Source organism: Trichoderma atroviride, chromosome 7 (genome assembly GCF_020647795.1).
Source record: "Trichoderma atroviride chromosome 7, complete sequence".
NCBI lineage: Eukaryota > Fungi > Ascomycota > Sordariomycetes > Hypocreales > Hypocreaceae > Trichoderma > Trichoderma atroviride.
The window spans coordinates 1,847,254-1,868,827 of record NC_089406.1 but is presented as its reverse complement, the minus strand read 5'-3'; the positions used below and the strand labels follow the sequence as shown (position 1 = coordinate 1,868,827).

Genomic DNA, 21,574 nt, shown 5'->3' with positions numbered 1-21,574 from the left:
CCGGCGGATATCCTCACGCACATGGGCGCCTCCAGCCTGGGCGAAATCGCCGCCTGCTCCGTGCGCGTGCCCACCGAGGTCGTCAAGCAGCGCGCCCAGGCCGGCCACCACGGCGGCTCCTCCGCAAAGGCCCTAGGCCACATCCTCAGCCGGTACTCGGCCACGGGAGGGGGCTCTTCGCCGTATGGCGCGAGCTGTACCGCGGCTGGGGCATCACCGTCTTCCGCGAGGTGCCCTTCACCGTCATCCAGTTTCCGCTGTGGGAGGCCATGAAGGCTTGGGGTCGCCGGCGCCGCAACGACGGGCGGGACGTCTCGGCCGGGGAGAGCGCCCTCTATGGGAGCTTGGCGGGAGGCGTGGCCGCCGCGTCGACGACGCCGCTTGACGTGCTCAAGACGAGGGTCATGCTGTCCAAGGAGCGCGTGTCGGTGGGCGAAGTGTTCCGGCGCATGGCGCGAGACGAGGGCGTCCGGCCCTTCTTTGCGGGCATTGCGCCGCGCGTGACGTGGATATCGATTGGCGGGGCGATATTTCTCGGGAGCTACCAGTGGGTCATTAACACGATGAATAGCATACCATCATGACAGAACAGACCTCACGGCTTTCTTCAAGACATTTGCGACAGACTCATAAAGGGACAGGTATAAAAGAGAAAAGGGTTATATATAGACGCTGTGACGAAAGGATATGTATGTATCAATATAGCTGTATAAACAGGAAAGGCAAACATTAGGAGGGCTCTTTATATGAATATAGATCAGCGCTTCGATACTGTATATCCTCCCTCCCTATCCCATGGGATACTTTTGTGTACAATAACGACAACAAAGATACGGCAATAAAAATTATTCAGGAAGAATTGCCAGATACATATATATACTGCTCGTGAGCAGGGATATAAACCACAGACAAAGGACAGAGGCGGGGGGGAAAGAAGCAGAAAGAAACATCACGCTACTAGAAACCTGAAAAGCAGGAACAAGGTATCAGCCAAGAAAGACAATGCGCCTATACACCGTTGGGAGCCTCAGTCGGCTCTGCCGTGGCTTGCACGGGAGCTGCCTCTACGGGCACTGCATCGGAGCTAGGCCGTAATGGCAGGATTTCCTTGCGGCCGTTGGCTTTGTAGTAGAGCATGATGTCGCTTCCGCCCTTCCAGACATGGGTTCGGAGTGTGGCAAGGTTCATTGTTGGATGAAGGAGCTGCAGGAAGAGGCTTGTTAGATATTGAAACGTTCATAGCAAGATAAAAGTGCCGGTAGAGGCATCTTACCTGGTCATTACAGTAAAGCTCAAGATACTCCTCAGGCTTGAGCGCATTAGGATCCTCCTCTTGCTCGGGCTCAATCCTCTCGGATATGTAAGCCAGAATCTTCTTCACCCGCAGCATGCGATTGGCGTTCAGTCGGCTGTTTCCATCCGAGGCGATCGGAGGCAGATTGTCCATGGGATTCAGGATAAATGATATCTTGATGGGGTCCTTCATCGGAATCTGGTTCAGCAGCAGCACGTCGCCGAGCCACATGGGCGCCTTCTGCTCGATGATGTCGGCATCTCGGCCGACATGCTCCACAGTCCCTTGATACAAGTTTGCACTGCCACCCGATGTCTCTTCCTGGATAATGACCTTGGTCCCAGGGGGCAGTTTCAAAACGGGAGTATCGGATGGTAGGCTCGGTGTTACTCGAGTTTCGACCAGCTTATCGGGTGATTCGGCAGTCTGCTTATCGTACTCGTTTCGAATCTTCTGGATAACCCCAAAGAAGCTATCATCGACTTCCTTGTCATGGTTGGAAGAAGACTCGGATTCTTCAGCCTTGTCATCGACGACGACCGGCTTGTCCTGTGTCGCCTGAGACAACGAGCGGCCAAGCTTTCTAGAGCTGAAAGACATGCGGAATTTTCTGCTGAATGGAGATTTGCTACTTTCGGCCTTGTCCTTTTCCTTGCCTTTTTCATTGCCGTTATCCGTGGATGTCTTGGGTTCGGACGTCTCTGCCGCGGCCGCAGGGGCTGCTGCTGCTGCACCGCCCGCTGGCGTAATACCCGCAGTAAAATAGTCATTTTCGGCAGATGGGCGAGACCCTGCCTTCTCCAGGGGGCTTGCTACAGCCTCTTCTGGTACGCCCTGAAGAGTCATGACAGCACCTGGAGACGCCAATCCGATCGCGAGGCCAGGAGTGGTCACACTGAGATGAGGAAGGCTGGCGCGCGGAGTGAGGAGTTGATCTGATGAATCTCTCATGGACAGACCAGGCGAGGGTATAATAATTGATGATGGCGCATCGGCTCGGGTAGTAGGTTGTCTCTTCTCCACACCTTCATTCATCTTTTGCCGATGTAGCTCGTCACGTCGAATCTCTTCATCGATGAGGTTGGCGAATAGATACCGCAGAATCCATTTTCCAAGGCTGACTGAGGAAGAATATTAGATTATTGCAGTGAGAGAAAGCGAGGATGAGACTTCAAACTTACCTCTCTGGTCATCTCTAAACTCAATGGGCTCATCCAGTTCCAGCTCATCGGCGTATACCTCGGCATCGAAGCAGTTGAACGGCTCTAGCACAACTGTGAGGTTGCCGGAGCTCAAGTCAACCGAGCACCACGGCGCAACCGCTTCTCTCGTATTGATCTGTCTCTCAACGTCCTCCAGGTGTTTTTTCCCGAAACTTTTGACTGGTTTACACTAATCATGTGTAAGCATTCAACATAACAAGGAGAAGAAAAGAGAGACTGCAGGATGGACGTACCTTGATGAGATCCCATAGCAATATGTCGCCGGCGGTATCTGAAGTCAAGACTCTCCTTCTATCGTTGAGTAGCTTGTGCTTCACAAGACCAAATTGGCCTTCAATCGTTTCTATAGGCAAATTGTAGATGGCTTTAATTTCCGGCTCTGGCTGCTCCACAGCGACTTCTGATCCTTTTCTTGATAAACCATCATTGACAGGATTCGGTTCGGAGTCCAAGGGCGCGCGCAATGGGAAAGTAGCTGTATTAGATACTCGCAAAATCGACTCGGCGGGGATTTCTTTCTTGGCTGATCCGTTTGTTTGCGGTTGAGGTGCTGTTACTGCTGCTATTGACGCTGCTGCCGATTGCCGTGTTTTGTTTGAGGCCGCTGACAATGCGCGCTGACGGCGGTACGTCTCGGGGAGTGGCAGGTCTGCACTCGTGTCCACGTCTTCCCAGCGGTTGATTGATGATCGGTCGGTGGCTGTCCAGATGTAACCGCCCGTGGCCACGACCTTGGAGACTCCAAAATGCTCCTTTGCAATAGCGAGACTAAGTCCGTCATCAATGTCCTCTAAGCTGCCTCGCACGTCGGTCTTGGCAACGAGGCCCGATCTGTCGCTGCTATAAAATGTACCGAGGCGAGGGTCGTCTGAATATAGCGACCAGATACTCTCATCGTGCATGGTAAATGTATACACGCAACGACCACCTCTGACGCTCCACATCTTGATCGTCTTGTCGGCACTGGCGCTCAAGATGGTATCGCCCACATCGTCAATCAGGATGGCGCGGATATTATCTACATGGCCGACGAGGTTGGAGACCTTGGAGCCGGAGCGCGGATCATAGAGCTTGACCGTCTTCTCGGGTCCGCCACTGGCAATGAGGTTGCGGCCCACTGCGAGAGCGTAGACGGATCCCTTCTCCGTGGTCTCTTCACCCTTTGTAACCTCGAGTGTCTGGCCCGCGCCGTTGAGATCCCAGAGACAAATCTTGCGGTCGAGGCCGGCCGAGGCAACCCAGTTGGCATTCACATCTCTCGGGGGCGTTGCGACGCATTTGATATAGTCGGCATGCTCTCCAATCTTGAGGGCGCGGTTGCCGCCTTCCTGAGAGTGTGGCCGCCAGACTTTGACGGTGAGGTCGGAAGATGCCGAGACTAATGCGGTGTTCTGCTGCGCTAGAGTGATGTCGTTGATCCAGTGCATATGCGCCTGCGTCTGTGCTCGGAATGTGGTGGTCGATTTGGGTGGCTTCGCGGACGCATCGTCGGTGACGTCGGCTCGGCGATGCAGGTCAAGGTTCAGATCCCAGGCGCAAATCATGCCATCGCGACCGCCGGAATAGCTAAAGAAAAAGAGAATCCATATATTAGCGAGCCTTTTTTTTTTTTATTGTCTTGGGCGCACACCCTGTGCAAGCAGCGCAGAGTATCCAAGTTGAGAACCGCTTACAGGATGGCGTTGTCCGGATCGACGGCGAGGCCATTGACACCAAGGCGATGTCCGCCTGCCGAGGACTTGGCATTTTCGAGAACTGGTAGGACAATATCAGCAACTATAAGCCAACATCTTCCTCAAAGTTGATTTGTCCAGGCCCAGTCTACAGAGCTGTCGGTTCGTCGTGCGATATGCCATGGGCCGTCTGTCGCGTGCGGGGTGGGCTCACGACATGCAGGTGCAAAGCAGTCGAGCAGTGACAAATGCCGCCAGAGCACGGAGTCGCGGGGGTCTCACCGTAGCTGATCCTTTGACGCGCCTTCTTAGCCATGGCGAAACAAAGACATAAAAGCAGCTCAGGGATAGAGCGAGGCACGTCGAAGCTTTCCTGGGAGCGAATGACGATGGGCTTAGAAGCGAGGGAAGAGGGCCGCCTGGAGTCGTTGCGGATGCTACGCTGGGGAACCTTAGTCGGCGGTGGGAGCGGCTGGATTGGCCAGGCGGAGCTCCCCTGTAGGCCCTGCAGCAGTGCGGTCTTTAGCGCCTGCCGGTGTCATTCCACGTGTCTCCCAGTGGCTGTGGAGCAGCGCCGCTATTGATTCGCGAGAAGAGCGCAGCAAAGGCCAGTTGCAGCGCTTCTTTAGCCGGGAGCATTCCTGTAGCTTTCCCCAGGTGGGGGCCGCGGATTAGCGATCAGCGAGACCCCGAGCCCTGGGAAAGACTGCTCGAGGTGCTGGAGATTGGAGATTGTCGCACCAGAGAGCTGAGTCGCAGCGGCATGAGATTAAGAGGCGGTGATGCGTGAGATGGAGCCGAAACGGGCAGGCCATGGAGCTCATCGAGGCTTTACTAAGCAGACACTACTACGGGCACAAAGAAATTCATGTAGCGAAATATATTGTGTGCGCCAGCTCTCATAACTAATGGAGGTATCATGATGTGAAAGAAAAAAAAGAACGCTCTTCTCCAGTGCTGCCATCGTCCCCTCCAACTCCCTTCTATATATGCAGCCAGACTTTCGCTTTTCATTGTCATATCGTCATTCCATCGTTCGCGCATCTATAGCACCACTGTCTGTCTTTCCAATCCAACGTCTCGAGTAATCCACGAAAGATTCGGCATATGGTATATCCAAAGCGATGGAATGATGAGGAATTCGCGCGGACAGCGCCGATGTCGCTTTTTGAGGGTGAGGGTTGTTTTTGGCATGATGGAAAAATTGCCGGTGGTAAATGAATTGATCAATCCGCTGGTGTGGTTGGGGTAGGTACACGCGTCGCTTTGCATATCCGAGTTCGCCGTGTTGAGGCTGCTCCGGATATCGACTGCTCGCAAACAACGCTCAGCGGCTTAAATAGGGTACGTTATGTCTCTTGCTCCGTCTGTGGCGATGGCCTCTACATGACGACGCATTTGCATGCGCAGCCCATGGGGCACCATCGAGCAGAGTGGACTCGGCTGTTGCCTTCGCATTGGGGGCAGTCCTCGGTGTCATATGCGATCTCTTCTTTCGGGCCCGTGCAGTCCTCGCGATAGCATCGTGTATTGCCTCGGGAGACTTGGTGCTTGCACCGATATTCGATGATGCTGCGTGTACACATTGTGCTGGAGCTGGTAGTGCTGTCGTTGAAAAGCTCGGACTGTCGCAGAGGGTGAAAAGCCGCGATGGCACGATCAGTGGCGAGGTATGAAGGCGATGCTGTTTGCAAAAAGGGTGTTGTTCTCGTAAATTATGTTCACAACAAGTCAAAAGCTAGTCCCGCTCAAAGGCATTGTCTCAGGGTCAACGAGTGTAAAGCGTAAAGCATAAAGCATGTGGAAAGCATAAGCATATCCTACAAGTACGACACATCCAATGGAGGCGATGCACCGTTCTTGACCAAAGGCCACCTCCGGTATTTAACGTTTGATGGGACGACGGGCTGCGCGCAAAACAGCGACCCGGCGCACTGTTAGCTGATCTGACGCCAGGGCAGATTCCGTGGCTACCGAGCCAAGGCGCGTAATCACTGCGGTCCGGGAAACCTTTGAGCCCCGAATGGAAGGATTTTTTCTTTCTCATCGTACGTACGCACCGAGCAAGAGGCGCGCTAATTATTTAGTCGAGGTACGTTTCGGTGGCAGTGCCAGTTCAGTTCCATTTCCAGTGCCAGTACCAGAGCAAGCTATACGCACACGATACGAGTACGCAGTTCCGCAGCTTGTCTCAATCGAGGGCCCCTGGTGGCGCATGTGACTCGCTCATCTTTGTCCCTTGGAGTTTGCTGTGCTTCATTGCCTGACTGAGCGGTCGGGGTTCGCGATTGCCGCGGTTTGTGGTCCGAGTCTGGGGCATCATCGCATCGCATCGCATCGCATCGCAAAGAGCTCGTTTAAACTACTGCAAGGGACTTGTTTGATATCCACCTCGGAGGACTATAGAGATAGAGAGGCACAGCAGGTACCTCGAAAGGACAAGTGTATTGCACGGCACCTGGCTATGAAACCGTCTTGAGCGTCTTGAACAATAAACTCATGGGTTGCAGGTTAGGTGACATAGAGCAAGCTTGGCTCCGACTGGGATAGTTATGAATCTCCCGGTCTCATCGCACAACCAGCAAGCTGATACCGCCTGCTCTTCTACAACTGAACAGGGTGTCTAAACTGCATTTGCCTAGCAATTTTATAGTATTACTGGTAGTAAATACTACGTGCATTTCGTATAGTATTGCGCTCCATGGATCACGAGATTAACTTTGGTCGCTTGCCGCGAGTCTTCAATGCCACTCGGTGATCCACAGGCCTAGTCAATTACGGATAATGCCAGGGTGGTATCCCAGACGGAGCACTGCGTACCAAAGCGGTAGCTGGAGCCTGTCTGTAATATCATCTGCAGCACCTTTAATCCGTTAGCACAGGGCTAGTCGCACAGCTTCTGGCAGCGCTTCAGGCCTGCCGGGATTGGCGCAATCCTGGCGGCGCAACCCCAAGGTCTCCGGCGCATCGTTAATCCGGTCGCCATGAACTACACGAAAAATTGCTTCAATATCACGGCCATTGCCAGACCTTTCACCATCTTCTCGCCCAAAGGCAACCGACATTTACGGCCTCAAAGACGGGGCGCCTACTGTCTTGCCTTGATCCCGAGTGAGGCGACTCCCCCCGGAACAGCGCTGCGACCGTTCAGCGGCTTCCTCTCTACTTTTGCGCCCGTTCTAGGCTGCACCTTCATTCTCTCTTCAATTCCCACCAATAGTGCCCAAGTTGGCCTACTTTTCGCAAGTCGCATTGTGTCCAGCGATCTAAATCTATATGAATACAACCCGATCGCCAGTGGCTATACATCTCTGATTACAATATTTGCGCGCGCGAGCCCAACCTGTGAACGTTGATTGTGCTGTGTTGGTCAAATACTATCTAGTACCTACCACTTCGCGAGCTGCTGCTGCTATTGCCGTACTGTCGATCGCTCGCTCGCTCTGGCTCTCAAGTCTGCCATTGACCGATCCTAGCTGCCCACTACTCGATCGCATTGTGACGTATTAAAACAACGTTATTTCGACCTCAAAAACTCAAACATCTGCTGTACCCCATTAATCCGCCACCATGGCTGAATCTGCCCGCCCCGATATCCAGAGCATTCTGGCCGCGCTTGGTGAGACACTTGAATAGTTCTGTTATAGAGACTGGACCATAGACTAATAGTACTCATCAGCTTCCCAGAGGCCACCATCGTCGACCTCCAACCAGACACCTCCGGCAGCAACCGGCGCATATCCAGCGCCGCCTGCTGGTGCGCCGCCGGCATCGTATCAACCTCCGCCACCAGGTGTCGCGAGCTTCCCCGGTAGCTCTGCACTGCCTGCTCCGGCGTCTAGCGGCAATGTCGACCTGAGCGCCCTCCGACCTGTCAACTCGGGAACTATGAACTTTGACGACATCATCTCGAAAGCGCGAGCCTTTGCGACCGAGAAGGGCATCACACCCTACGACCGCCCGCTTGTCTACGGCTCAGACTCTCGAAACTCGGATCGACCCTACCGTCGATCCAGGTCGCGATCTCCTCCGCGAGGCGGCAACGAATACCACAATAACGGCAGCTCATATCGCGATGATCGCCGCGGAGGACAGGGTCGAGAGTATGGCCGCGATCGTTCTTATTCGCCCCCATCACGTGGCCGCACCTTTTCGCCTCGTAGTGGCAGCGGCCGCGAAAGATCTCCTCTGAGAGGAGGCGACGACAACTCTGAGACTATCCAGATCGAGTCCAGCTTGGTTGGCTTGATTATTGGCCGCCAGGGTGAGAATCTGCGAAGGATTGAGGCCGACACCAATTGTCGCGTGCAGTTCCTGGCAGCTACTGATGGCGGCCCATTCAGACAGTGCAAGATCACTGGCCCGCGCGCTCGTCGCGCTGAAGTTAAGACGGCCGTCAATCGCATCATTGAAGACAGCGGAATGGGAGCCCTCAACCGCGCCCAAGAAAAGCCTCGCGATCCCGCCAGAGGGGGGGCAGCAGCTTTACGAGATGGCGAAGACCATATGCAAATCATGGTCCCCGATCGTACTGTTGGCCTCATCATCGGCCGAGGAGGCGAGACTATCCGCGACCTGCAGGAGCGATCTGGCTGTCACATCAACATTGTTGGTGAATCAAAGAGTGTCAACGGCCTACGACCCGTTAACCTCATTGGTAGCCGTGAAGCTGCTGCCCGGGCCAAGGATTTCATCATGGAGATTGTCGATAGCGACAGCCGAGGCGATGGCCCGGCCTCTGGTACCAAGAAGCCTGCTGGTGCTTCTCGCAACGATGGACCTCCAAGAGACTACACTGGAGGCGGCGGTGGCGGCGGCAGCGGCGGCGGTGGCGCTGCTGACAAGATCACTGATGCGATATATGTTCCATCTGATGCAGTAGGTATGATTATCGGCAAAGGAGGCGAAACCATTCGAGAGATGCAAAACGTCACGGGCTGTAAGATCAATGTAGCGCAATCATCAGGCCCTGGTGAAGTTCAACGAGAGATTGCACTCGTTGGGACACGGGAAAGCATCGCCCAGGCCAAGCTAGCAATCGACGAAAAAGTAGATGCGGTGGTACGTTGATAATGCTGTTGTATAGGCTATTTGATGAATGTTAGGCTAACGTACAGGTAGCGACAGAAGAGTAGCGGTGGTGGTGGTGGCGGCCGTGGCCGTGGGCCTCAAGATGACCGGCCAAGCTATACCCACCAAGGCCCTGATTCCTCTACTAACCAGCCTCCTCAGACTTCTTCAAGCGATGGCACAGATCCATATGCTCAATGTGAGTTACTTCATCTGACGCTGAAGCTCATAGCTCTTGCCCCTACTGGCCCGTACTGACCAACGCTGATAGATGGCGGTTATCAAAACTACGTCGCTCTCTGGTACCAATCACTGATGTACCAGCAGCAACAACAGGGAGGACAAGGAACTCCTCCCTCCGGGGGCCCTCCTGCCGGTGCTCTCCCTCCTGGAGCCCAGTAATACTGGTTGATTGCGAGCAGCCGCGTGCTTCGTGACTGGGTGTGACCTTGACACTGGGCGCTGGCCTAATAAATTCGCAGACTGAGCGCCCCCTTGAAGATGCCTTGACTTGAAAACCAGCGCCACCACCAAGAAAACAAAAAAAATCCCTCCCGACTAAACTTAACTCACAAAAAAAGCCCACGACTATATGACACTATTCTTATGGAGTCCACGTTGTACTCACCATTTATATACCCCTCACCCAAATCTCTTTCTTTCCTTCTTCTCAAGGATTGCTGATTTTCTTCTTTTTTCGATTCTACGGCCCGGCTGATATGACAACGTACAACCCCCTTTTTCTCTTAGCCCGGTGACTTCCGGTGGGAGGAGACCTGGTATTCTACTTGCGCGCTAGCAGTGCCCATGCCCGCTTACTATGTTCCTGACTGCCGTATCGCCTCTGTTCATATATGGTCCTGAGGTCAGTGTTCCAGGAAAAAAGGACGCCAGGTTGACAGAACTAAGTGACAGAATGCATTGCTTTGAGTCTGTGGTTGCAAACGGAACCAGAAACTTGCAGAGCCGTGACTTTTGGACTCGCTTTGACATGTCGACGCTTTGCTCATCATGGATCTCTGATCTGTTATTGCGAGATTGACGTACTTTTCTGCTCTGCATTCCTACCATGAAGGCATTCTCCTTTGCGGAACATGACGCCGAGGCTTGTGTTGGTTTCACTACTTGATTATGGCCACTTGTGTCACAAACGCGAGTGTCTTTTCCGCAATCAACCAATTTCTGAAAGATATGAGCAAGAAAAGAGAAAACTAAGAAAAGAGAAAAACAAAAAACGAAGATTAAAAAACAAGAAGACTACTGGATTTTCGATCTCGCTTTCTTATCTTCTACGCAATCTACGTAATTCAGCTGGACCCCTTTGTTGCCTACGGATATACCTACATATACCATCGGACATCTCTGGGACAAAGTCGAGTGACGAGAAAATTGCCCTGTTATTTGGCCTACGGCTAGTCCTGCACAGACCATAACCAGCTCAAAGCCACCTCTTTAACATTTAACTTACCATTTTTATTATCACGGTTTCCTTCTTCTTCTTCTTCTTCTATTCTTGTTTTGCCCTCGCCTGGTTGCGATGCGATGCCTCGATTGGGAGCTTTGCTGTGCGCCCACACCCGGCTGGTTTGAAATGGGACAGTGATTTGATACACAAGGGGGCGGTGGAAGAACGTGGCATTTGGAATTTGAAGAAGAGAGAAAAAATTGCCACGATTTGTATACTAGTAGCTTAATCTGCTATATAGGTATGATAATACAGCTTAACCGCCGTTGTAAACGAGATATTGCGGTGTGAAAGGAAGCTGGCTAGAAACGTCTGGACCCTTTAGTTAACCAGCTGGTGATGTGTCCCTTGCAGAATCCTGGCGTTGGTCTGCCATTGGCGACTTTTTAAGTCGTCAGGCTGAGATACTACTTGTACATCCATGTACTACTGTATAGTAGTCGAGGGATTTGACAGCAGGGTTCGACGTGGCTAGCTGAGGCAACGTGCATGCATATAGACTGTCTAACTTGTATATAAAACCGGCTGGCAGCGGCCCTGGAGGAGGATACTAGCATACTCAAGCCGCGATTGGCGTTATACTGCGGACGCACCATGCGAGGGCATATAGGAGATGCATACAAGTGGAGATGACCGTGGCTATACTACGTAGTATAAGCTATCGAATGGGCGATGGCTTCTGGAGACTTCTGGAGAGGCGTCCAATCGGATGGAGCTCGGAGGAGAAGCCGGGTGGACTATTGCTGCATTTCGTCTTGAGCGGATGTGCTTCCCCGTTACTAGGCAAATCCTTTGGGTTGCTAGTCGTTGAAGGGCTGAGTGATTAGTAGTTACTATAGTAGTAATATCGAGATATATGCAGACTTTGATGGGGATGTGAATGTACGAGGACGGGTGACACGCGCTAACTACCTCTCATACAGTGTAGATGTCACGTACAGTAGGGGAGTGAAGTGGCTGTGCGAGCTGCGTGTTTGTTCGTCTTTGGATGATGCCTGCTACTACTACTACTGTAATGATGGGTAGATGGCGTGTGGCCACTGGTGCCGGCCGAGGGAGGCATCTTCAGCTGGACAAGGACCGGGGGTCGTCGATGCCAGTGCCGAGATTCTCCTGCTTCTCGAGAATAAATTACTCGTCATTTTTTTGGTTGTCTGTACAGTTGCGGTGAGAGCTCTCTTTTTTTTCCCTCTTGAGAATGTCTTTGATACAGTATATCCCTTGGAGATGGCGTAGCTCCAGTCATAATGCGGTATCGCATAAATCTTCCCGTGTACCGTGTTTGAGAGGGATGACATTGATGTACCTAGGTATGCCAAGATGTGTTGTGCTGGAGAACAGGAACACAATGCTGGACCGCTAGAACCACCTTTTCTATGGAGGCTCAAAACTTTGGGGGGGGGGGGCAATGTCTCGGGCTTTAAGAGCTGGACGCCGACCTGGATCTTGGCATGCATCGCCAGCATGCGAAATGGGTGATTCAGCTCTGTGGAGGAGCGCGTGTCCTACCCGCCACTTTATTCCGCCCTCTTTCATCTTCTGCCGCTCTTGGGCTGAGATTCCTAAACCCCCCGTGCCTTTTGGATGAGTGATTTGCTGCAGTTGAATAGCCGCCCAATATAGAGAGGGGGCGGTCGAATAAGGCGTCGTGTTGGTCCCTTGCACTTATAAAAGTACGTGTATGATGTGCCTACTGTATCATCGGCCATGTCCATCGAGCCTTGCATCCGGAGTGCTGCTGCAGCATCCATCATGCAATGCAAATATGCACGGAGTCAAAGCCAGACAAGGTTGCGAGTGGCACAAAAACGAGCAGGATGCTGCCGTGCCCCAAATCTCTTTGTCGTTCCGTCTTCTGTGTGCACCATCACGACAATGGCCGGCCGCAGAATCTCGCGGGCCTGAGTCTGGGTGGCCGCAGAATCTGGCCGCAGAAGGTCGGGTTGCATGTGACTTCAATGCCTGTGCCTGTGCTCGTGCTCTTTGAAGGATTGAGTTTTGCTCTTTTTTTTTTGCTCTTTTTTTTGAACCCCTGCTGTGTGGCTGCAGCAGTGTGGGCTTTTTCTTTTCTTTTTATGCATGGCGTACAAGTCGATGATGCTCGGTGCTGTATTAAGGCATGCTCCCGGTGGACGGGCGGGAGAGAAAGAGGGCAGACGAGACATGCAGCGGCCTGGCCGCGGCTGGTGCGGATAAAGGCGCCTGGTGTATGCGTTGGTTCTGAGAGGAGGCGAGAAATCTCGTCGCTGCTGCACCGATCACTGCAGTAGTTGAGTTGCTAGCAGCAGAAGCCGTGCATACAGGCATCATTGATCGTATACGAGTGCCATGGCAGGATAGAATCGGTAGTGGCAGCAATGGCTGTAGTCGCCCAAGAGTAAGCTGCAGCCTCAGGCGGAAATGGCCAAGCTCTGCTGCTGACGTGCCTCGTCAATCAACCGCCAAAAACATCCTCTTGCATCTCTCGTATCCTTGTCCACTCCTCGTGCAGCCAGCAAGGCAGGCAATGACTGCCAAATGCAGGCCAGCAAACGCTGCGTATACTACAGCCAAGGGTATGACAGAAGCCCCGGTGTAGAGGGGAAATTGGATCCTGGCCCCGTCAGACTCACGCGAGGGCCCTGTCAGTTCATCCATCGTCCGCTAATCTGTTGGTCGATCTACCGCTCACCACCGCAGCAGCTGTACGGTATAGTCTACAAGTAGACACAAGGAGCGCATATCGCATCGTGCCGGCAACATGCTTTTGCACAGAGGCATGGTGGCGCCGAGCTTCCCCTCTCGTCCCGCCCATCCGCCTGCCTTGGAGGGCTACACAACAAGAAACGAAGAGGGAGCCACCGTGGCTGGCCAGCATTCCCTCTTTCGATTCTGATTTCTCGTCGCTTCTACTGCACGCTCGTAAACGGCCATAGCCCGGAAGGAATCCAATGGCCATCTTGGCGGCTGCAGCATGGTCCCACTTGCTGCACGTCTGCTTTCCGTCCTCTGATCCCTTTGCAGAGTGCGGAACAGCCTTTGCTCTCGCGACTCGTGACAGCTGCAGCAAGTCGATAATGCATCTTTTTTTTGCCTGTTTGGGAGTCCAGCTATGGCATCCCGTGCCAAAACTAGCTGTCTCTGGGCGTCTCAGGTCTCAGGTCTCAGATCCAAGTGGCGAGCGCACAAGTGTGGCTCTCGAGCCGTGTCTATCGTCGTGGTACGGGACAGGGCAGGATGAGCCTCGGGTAGTGGTACCCTTATGTGGCTGCTCATGGCTGGTCATCATCAGCTCCGAATATGGCCAGAGATGCATGCATGGTCAGCAAACAAGGCAATCTGCTCTGCAGTGGCTAGGTAGAAGTTTGTACATACAGTATGACTGCTTCGGACATACATGTTTTGGCGTGTGCATACTTGTACAAACTAACAGAGAGGCTAGGTCTTGCATGCATGCAAGACACGCACCCCCTATGCCCTCTACAGGCCCTCTCTTATAAGGGAAGACACGATCGATCTCCTCCTATGGATGCTTGGACGTCCAGATCGCGCACGGGCTGGGTATAATGCCGGCACGGCAAAGACCCCTTGTGAGCGAGTCGGTCAGTCGCCGAATGGACGCCGGCACTGTCTCGAATTGCATGCAAACAGCACGACTCCCTCTTGGATGAGGCCCTCCTGAATGAGCCTCTCCCTACCGTCTGTTCCGATGCCTTTGATAACTCTAGCCGACGCAGCTTGGCCTGCCCCGGGTTCAAACGTGGAAGCTAGGAGCCCGGGGCCCATAATTCTCTGGTGGGCTCAAAACTAGACAGACGCTGCGCGAAAGGCCGAATATGATAGGTGACAAAGAGGTTGCTGCACCCATCCACAGCCGTTGTGCGGTGCGACGTATGCAGGCAGGCATTTTAATCGTGCCTATTGTCACTTTATGCTCTGGAGGTACACTCAGCCATAAAAGGTACCTACCAAATGGGCTCTTCTCAGCCATGCGGAGATTTGATGGGGCGTTTTCACCAGTATACAAGTATGCGCACATCGATCCATTCTTGACTTGATGCTGTTGGTTGCCATGTCTTCACCACTTTTCCGCGCCGAAACTTTGTTTCCGCACACAGGTCAAATTATTTGCTCATCCGCCCCCCCCTTCTTTTTTCATTCTCCTCATTTGCTCCTTTTGTGTTCTCTCTGTTGTCAATGAGGGCATGATTGATGAATATTCCTCCTCCCACCATTCCTCACACATCACAAGCAGCGACCCGATTGTCCAAGTGCTGCCGTCTCTCATACGAATCAAAAGTAGCCGTGATTACTTGTCAGCTGTGTGATTTTGACAGCACAGCACCAACTCAATTACGACGCATGCTCTCGTGCAACAAACATTTTCTTTTTCTCTCTCTCATTTGATCAACCAACGCAGCTTTCTGATTGAAGGAGAGGGGGCAAAGAATTACGTTTGACTCTCTCTGCCAGAGAGATCTGAATGGAGGCCCGTGTGTCCACCTCTACTAACACTATTTTGTTGACTTATGTGAGCCCACCTCCTCTTGTCATTGCTTCATAGCCTCAATAAGCTTTGTAATGTATTTACAATCGGATTTAACATCTAACATCTGCCTCGGTCTCTACAGTCTAATCTTCATACTGCCTCCATGCAAACAACTTTCGTCTTACTTCCATCTGTTTCTCCTTGGACACCACGACTGCGAACATCTCAATATTCCTTCTTTTGATGGACATTACACCCATGATTGAACAAATTTTCTGAGCGGCATCTCGAATATCATTTCCGGCTACTAACGACATGTGTCGTCTAGTCATTTTTACCGGCACTTGCACTAAGTGTGGCGAAGACCAAGTATGGGAAGATCTCACGCAAGAATTGTCATGCCTCCAGGCGAAAAACAATGGGATTTTTGGAGACTGCTCAAACGGCGTGTTCCAAGAGCGACATGAATTCGACCAAGAGTGCGATCAATGCACCGAGGAGGATGAAGGAGTCGGCGATGTAGGTGAAGAGGCAGCGGAAGACCTCCTTGCTCATGGGAAGCGGCTCGCTGAGGAAGAGCAGTCAAAAGACGCACGGAAGAAGGCCAAAACCAAGAGTTGAAAACCGACAAGAAAACCAATTATAAAAAAAGAAAATTCAATATCAAAATATTACGACATGGACCAACCGCTTTTCTGTTTTACGACGATTGCCTTGATTGCTTTACGAGCGAGCGAGCGCCACATACAGCTGTTCTTTTGACTTCCCTCTGGGGTTCTTAGCATTCGATTCTTTGGAAATATATGTGTGTGATGGGGGGTTATGGTATGGTATGGGGCGTTTATGGAGTTGAAAGAGGTTAATCTTGGGCCGTTGATAACGGATGACCTTGGTCGGCTCAAATATCTGGGAATGCCCATCACTCGACATTCAGCATTTTTAATAATGGGTGGCATTGTTTTGAAGTAGGAGAAGACGCTTGCATCCATACCTCATAATATGAGGAAATCTCGTTCTCTGGGACGATGAGTGATGAAGACCATGTAAGCTGGATGTGGCTGCTGAGTTGGAGTTGTTTATTACTTCGTGGCATAAAGGAAATCAGCAGAGCACAATCATCAAATCATTGCTATTAATCATCACTGCTATTTATAGCTTTGTGGCTTACTACACTGTCTAGATTTTATCCCGGAGTGCCTCTATATCTACCGACAAACGCCATACGCCTCGCTACTCTTTCCCGTTCTATGCTGGTTTCCTATCTTTTCGGCTTATCGGTCATCGTGGCGCTACATGTGTCGTTTTCCATCTCCCAGTATCTTGCAATCATCCGTCCTCACGCCTGGTCAGACTTTTCGGCCTCGAGTTCGGCCTCATGCCACGTCTCCTTTACTACTTGCCAATATCTTTGACTCTCTTTCCTCACGAGTGACACATGCTCCCCGCCTTCAAACCTCTCCTTCCGCACCTTGAAGCCAGATTCTTCCGCCCTTTTCGCATGATGTTCGACCTGGCGCCAGTCGATGATGGCGTCTGCCGTTCCGTATAGATAGGTTCTCTGTGTTTCTCGGGGGAGCAGGCTTCCTCTTCGCAAGGCTTCGGCATTGAGATTCTGAGCAGGCCGGGTAAGGCGAAGCTTGTATATCAGCCAGGCGACGGCAATGACAAAGTGCACCAACGGGGAGGTCCAGCGAGGCAGAGACTGGAGGAGCGCCTTGTGGGTGCTTTTCCAGACGAAATTGCCTGGACATGAATCCAGACAGAGGGCATATCGAGGGATGACGAGCTTGTTGCCGGCGCTGTCGCTGCCGAGCTCCTTTCTCAGGAGTTCTCGGATTCTTGCGGCTGTGCTGACGCCGCCGTTGGAGAGGATATGTAACAAGACCCTGGGCCTGCTGCTGCTATTCGTGGCCTTTGCCTCTGGCTCTGTAAATTGTCTGAGGATTCGGATTGCCGGCGGGATATGTCTCCGAGCGAGGCTTGGCCAAAAGACGTGCGATGCGGGGGAGCGGATGAGAAGAATTCGGGACGAGGGAAAGAGGGCGCGGTGTTGGGCAATGTATTTTGCTATGTGGACGTCTCGGGCACCCATCCAGCTGAGGACGAGGATGAGTTCTGGATGGCGGCGTTGGTGATCGATTGTCGTGGCATTGTCGTTTTCGGACTGGGTGGTGAGAGGAATAGCATCTTTTGGACAATAGTATGATACAGAAGAGCTCAGATGTTCCATAAATGCCAAGGGGGGCTCCTTGTTTGGAAGCAAAGTCTTTTTCGACGCCATAGCTGCCCCCATGGTGGTGTAAGTCCTTTTGGGCCGTAGTACAAAAGACGGCTTCGTTTCCGCCAAAGAAGAACATTGTCGAAGAGGAAGAAAACAACAACGATTTACCTTCGCTCCTCCTCGCCCTAACCCCCCCTGCATCGTATATCTGAATAAAGAAGAAGAAGCAGTTAAAGCTACATGGCGGCGGGTGTGGCCAATATCAAAGGCCCGAGATGCACGCGGCAGGGCGACAGCAAATGAGGCCGGCATTTGGACAGAGAAATGGGGTCCAGTACCGTGCATTAAGACCAATTGGCTCTAAAAGGGATATGCGGGCTGTATTGATTGGGTTAATATCGCAGAGGTAGCCCAGGTTGGCAGGAGATGCGACTGGCTGGCAGATGATTTTGAGGTGGGAGAGCTGAACAGTAGCTTTTGAAAAGTGCACTTTTGCTTGTTTTTTTTTTTTTGCTAATAGTGCCGAGATTTTTATTTTATTTTGTTTTTCTGATTTCCTTTTTTATTTTAGTTTTTTAGAATCTTCAAGGAAGCTTGCACTGGGCTATCAGAAGCATTTTATTGAGTTCCACTTGTTTGATGGCTATTCCCACTTGTTTCCACTTGGAGATCTAACCTCGGTCTGTTGAAAAAATGGCCTTGGCGATAGACCGTCGAGAAGCGGTGCTGCCCGGCGACTTTTAGATGTACTTTTTTTCGAAAGTCGCCTTTACCGCGCGCTATACGCCTTTTGAGATTTGACAAGGCCGGGGAAATGGAGGCAGGATTAGTGCTTGTGGATGCTTTTTTTTCTCTTGTTGTTAGTTTAGAACTGGATCCACTGTTGGGATAGATCGATCGTGAGGTAGGGTTTCCATGCGGTGGGTTATTTGAGGGATGTCTTGATCTATGTTGTAATATTTCTAGCTTGGCAGTTATGCTTCTTTTTTTAGTTAGTTATTGGAGGGCAGGTATTGAAGGTGCAAGATTGGTAGAACGTGTGGTTATCAACTGCGGTTATCTAGCCGAGCTATACAGCGAGTGCAATTGCGCCGTTTCTGTACCAATGCCGCATACTATATATCGACTGGCTATTTTTGGAACAAAGAACAGTATCAAAGTTAGATTGTCTCAACAAATAAGCGAGAGGCGGAATACGAGTCGCGTATTCAATGCCTGGGGCATGCCGGGCCGACGAAAGAAGGGTACCGTGTGTTTTTGTTGCCAAGGTGTCACAGATATTGGACGTCTCAGCGGAAATAAGAGGCCTGGCTGTAGAGCATGTATGCTATAGTAAACGGAGAGGCTAATTTTGATACAAGACTCGATGTTTCCGGAGAGTAGCACATTATATCTGCTGGGAAGGTGCAGCATCTCGACACCTTTGGCCCGACGGGTGGTTGTTCGCTTCGTGGCATTGATAAAGTCGCACAAGTCTCCTTTACTTTTCTTCTGCTGGAGAAGCTGGTGGCACTCGGGAAGCTTGTTTGGGATTGTATTAGACATACTCGAGTGCTTCGAGGCGAGTGTTGCAAATGAACCTATCATGTATAAATATGTGATTCTATATTGCTCAAGGCACAATTCTACTTGATGATCTACCTAAAGACATGATATCAAGCATGGAATAAGCTGTGCCAAACTCTCAGAATCCAAGCTGGACAATTCAGCAAAAAACAACTCACAACTCGGGGCGAACAAGACTCGGTCGATTAGGCAGTGTCTCGGGAAAGGCCACAAGGTCGTTAGATCTGTGGCACCGGGACGGGAGGAACCTGAAACCGGCTCAAAGCAAGAGCAAACATTGGCATAAGAGTACGACGTGGTGAGTTGGGCTGAGACTTTATACATTCATATCGCAGTGGTTTTGGCTAATTAGAGCAAGGTACATGTATACTACAGTCGAATGACCCCTTTTTTTGCTTTGTTCCTCTCAGGCGAAGGCATCCATGCATATATATAGAGAGATTTCCAATAGCCATGCAGTCTTTTGGTCCATTTCCAACATGGACAAAGAGAATCAACAAATAGCATGCTTGATAGCCATAGACCCTCCTCATCTCCTCATATATAAGACACGACAGCTCCTCCAGGCCAATTCATACAATGGGCCAAGAGCTAAACAGACAACTTTGCAATACTATTTTCGTCTTCAAGGACCGTTCCAACGTTGCACCCGTCCGCCAATTGCACAAGATACCCGGCCGTTCGATGTGATTGCCGAGTGAAACAAAACAGGTGGCAGGTGTTGCACTGCTTCTGAGCTGAGCGGCCAGCTGTCAAAAAGCTGGCCACTCGTCTCGACTCGACTCGTTTCTTTTTGTTTTGTTTCATAGTATGCCCGTCTCTATGGGCTTCTTCCCTCTTCTCTTTGTTTCCTTCTTCATCAATCTTCGTGGCTCAAAGTCATCGCTCCTCTTCCCTCGACAGATTTGTCAAGCATCATCGTTTTTCCTTTCTGTCCATCACTTCCATCTCCTCCTCATATAGCATTGCGTTACTACCCATTCCCACCTCGTCATGATCATCATGAAGGCTCTAAAGTTGGCCATCTGCCTTCTGGGCAGCATCGTCATCACGGCATCCTGTGCCAACCTCCCCCAGGTCAGACGCCATGCTCCAGACTGGGACCTCGCAAAGCCCATGAACGGCCTCACCTTTGAGAGAGCCAAGGCCATCAAGGAGCCGAGCAGCGACCGCACCACGATGCACTTCTCGCACCTCAAGGGCATCAAGGCCAGGCCAGGCCAGCAGCACTCGGGCGTCTCTGCGCTCAGCCGCCTCCGCAGCAGTACCCCTGGCTCCATCAAGCAGTCGTTCCAGAACATCTCGGCCCTGACTGCTGCGTCTACCCAGTATGCCATCCAGTGCGGCTGGGACGGCGTCCCCGTCTGGCTGCTCTTCGACACCGGCAGCTCCGACACGTGGGCGACCAAGACGGGCTTCAAGTGCTCGGACGGCACCGGCGATTCGCACAACGAGGCTGCGTGCGGCTTCTCGACGCCGTACATTGACGGCTTCGGCCACGGCCAGATCGACGAGCTGCACTTCTACCTCAAGTACGGCTCGGGCGAGCACATCTCGGGGCCCATGGGCTACAGCGACGTCTCGTGCGGCGGCGTGTCCGTGGCGAAGCAGCAGGTCGGGCTCGCCAACAACACGTACTGGCACGGCAACAACGTCACCGTCGGCATCCTGGGGCTTGCGTATCCGGCCATCACCAGCGCCTACTATGGCGACGTGGGCCAGGAGGCGCCGTGGAACGCCATGAGCTACACGCCGTTTCTGACCAATGCCATCAGCCAGGGCACCATCGATCCCGTCTTCAGCGTTGCCCTGATCAAGAACTCGACAGATGGCGTCATCGCCTGGGGAGGCTTGCCGCCGATGGACTGGCAGTTCCGGGGATATGCCAAGACGGATCTCATCATTGTAAGTGGCCGGCGTGACATGGCATCGTCCAACAACTAAACGTGGCGATTGGATGCTGACCGTGATGCTCTAGGCAAATCTTGTTGGCCAGCCGGAAACTGCGTGGAAGTACTCGTTCTACACGATTGTGCCCGACGGCATGCGATGGGACCAGACGACAGACACCACAAAGTACCCGTACATTGTCGACACGGGCACGACGATGCTCTATCTGCCTCCTCGCAAGTCCCCCTTTCTGTTCCTCTCGAGAGACGTGCAATACTGACTGTTGACTCTAGCCCTGGCCGAGTCCATTGCCAACTCGTTCCAGCCGCGCGCCGTCTACCTCTACCAATGGGGCACGTACTTTGCGCCCTGCGACGCCATCCCGCCGCACTTTGCCATCATCATCTCGGGCGTCGAGTTCTGGATCAACCCGGCCGACCTGATCTACCAAGACCTCGTCGACCCGCTGACGGGCTACTGCGCCATTGGCATCGCCAGCGGCGGTCCGGGGCCGTACATTCTGGGCGATGTGTTTTTGCAGAATGTGCTGGCCGTGTTTGACGTTGGCGCAGCCGAGATGCGGTTCTACTCGAGAAAATGAGTGCTGAAATGGGGGGTTCTGTTTCCATCTTATTCCATTTTTCTTTTTTTACTCTTGTTGGTTTGTCAATTGTGCGACCTGCAAGAGGAAGCATATCGGTTGG

General features: G+C 52.3%; 9 protein-coding genes across 9 annotated transcripts; 5 read left to right on the top strand and 4 right to left on the bottom strand.

Moving 5' to 3' along the window:
- Positions 1 to 21: 21 nt before the first annotated feature.
- TrAtP1_012617 (uncharacterized protein) lies at positions 22 to 273 on the top strand (the record flags this gene model as incomplete). Its single annotated transcript, XM_066115605.1, has 1 exon — positions 22 to 273. The coding sequence occupies one exon, from the start codon at positions 22 to 24 to the stop codon at positions 271 to 273; it is 252 nt and encodes an 83-aa protein (XP_065971704.1).
- Positions 274 to 334: 61 nt separating this feature from the next.
- Positions 335 to 490, bottom strand: TrAtP1_012616 (uncharacterized protein; the record flags this gene model as incomplete). Its single annotated transcript, XM_066115604.1, has 1 exon — positions 335 to 490. One exon carries the CDS (start codon positions 488 to 490, stop codon positions 335 to 337), a length of 156 nt encoding a protein of 51 aa, XP_065971703.1.
- Positions 491 to 1,008: 518 nt separating this feature from the next.
- Positions 1,009 to 2,329, bottom strand: TrAtP1_012615 (uncharacterized protein; the record flags this gene model as incomplete). Its single annotated transcript, XM_066115603.1, has 2 exons — positions 1,009 to 1,203; positions 1,274 to 2,329. 2 exons carry the CDS (start codon positions 2,327 to 2,329, stop codon positions 1,009 to 1,011), a joined length of 1,251 nt encoding a protein of 416 aa, XP_065971702.1.
- A 99-nt stretch (positions 2,330 to 2,428) lies between these two features.
- TrAtP1_012614 (uncharacterized protein) lies at positions 2,429 to 4,506 on the bottom strand (the record flags this gene model as incomplete). The annotated part of the gene is made up of 4 exons (XM_066115602.1): positions 2,429 to 2,686; positions 2,751 to 4,083; positions 4,191 to 4,272; positions 4,473 to 4,506. The coding sequence occupies 4 exons, from the start codon at positions 4,504 to 4,506 to the stop codon at positions 2,429 to 2,431; spliced, it is 1,707 nt and encodes a 568-aa protein (XP_065971701.1).
- Positions 4,507 to 7,174: 2,668 nt separating this feature from the next.
- On the top strand, positions 7,175 to 7,546 carry TrAtP1_012613 (uncharacterized protein; the record flags this gene model as incomplete). The annotated part of the gene is made up of 1 exon (XM_066115601.1): positions 7,175 to 7,546. The coding sequence occupies one exon, from the start codon at positions 7,175 to 7,177 to the stop codon at positions 7,544 to 7,546; it is 372 nt and encodes a 123-aa protein (XP_065971700.1).
- Positions 7,547 to 7,760: 214 nt separating this feature from the next.
- On the top strand, positions 7,761 to 9,662 carry TrAtP1_012612 (uncharacterized protein; the record flags this gene model as incomplete). Its single annotated transcript, XM_014088398.2, has 4 exons — positions 7,761 to 7,809; positions 7,870 to 9,251; positions 9,312 to 9,459; positions 9,532 to 9,662. The coding sequence occupies 4 exons, from the start codon at positions 7,761 to 7,763 to the stop codon at positions 9,660 to 9,662; spliced, it is 1,710 nt and encodes a 569-aa protein (XP_013943873.1).
- A 5,846-nt stretch (positions 9,663 to 15,508) lies between these two features.
- Positions 15,509 to 15,814, top strand: TrAtP1_012611 (uncharacterized protein; the record flags this gene model as incomplete). Its single annotated transcript, XM_066115600.1, has 1 exon — positions 15,509 to 15,814. The coding sequence occupies one exon, from the start codon at positions 15,509 to 15,511 to the stop codon at positions 15,812 to 15,814; it is 306 nt and encodes a 101-aa protein (XP_065971699.1).
- A 715-nt stretch (positions 15,815 to 16,529) lies between these two features.
- On the bottom strand, positions 16,530 to 17,486 carry TrAtP1_012610 (uncharacterized protein; the record flags this gene model as incomplete). The annotated part of the gene is made up of 1 exon (XM_014088393.2): positions 16,530 to 17,486. The coding sequence occupies one exon, from the start codon at positions 17,484 to 17,486 to the stop codon at positions 16,530 to 16,532; it is 957 nt and encodes a 318-aa protein (XP_013943868.2).
- Positions 17,487 to 19,982: 2,496 nt separating this feature from the next.
- Positions 19,983 to 21,471, top strand: TrAtP1_012609 (uncharacterized protein; the record flags this gene model as incomplete). The annotated part of the gene is made up of 3 exons (XM_066115599.1): positions 19,983 to 20,885; positions 20,959 to 21,106; positions 21,164 to 21,471. 3 exons carry the CDS (start codon positions 19,983 to 19,985, stop codon positions 21,469 to 21,471), a joined length of 1,359 nt encoding a protein of 452 aa, XP_065971698.1.
- Between the last annotated feature and the right edge of the window lie 103 nt (positions 21,472 to 21,574).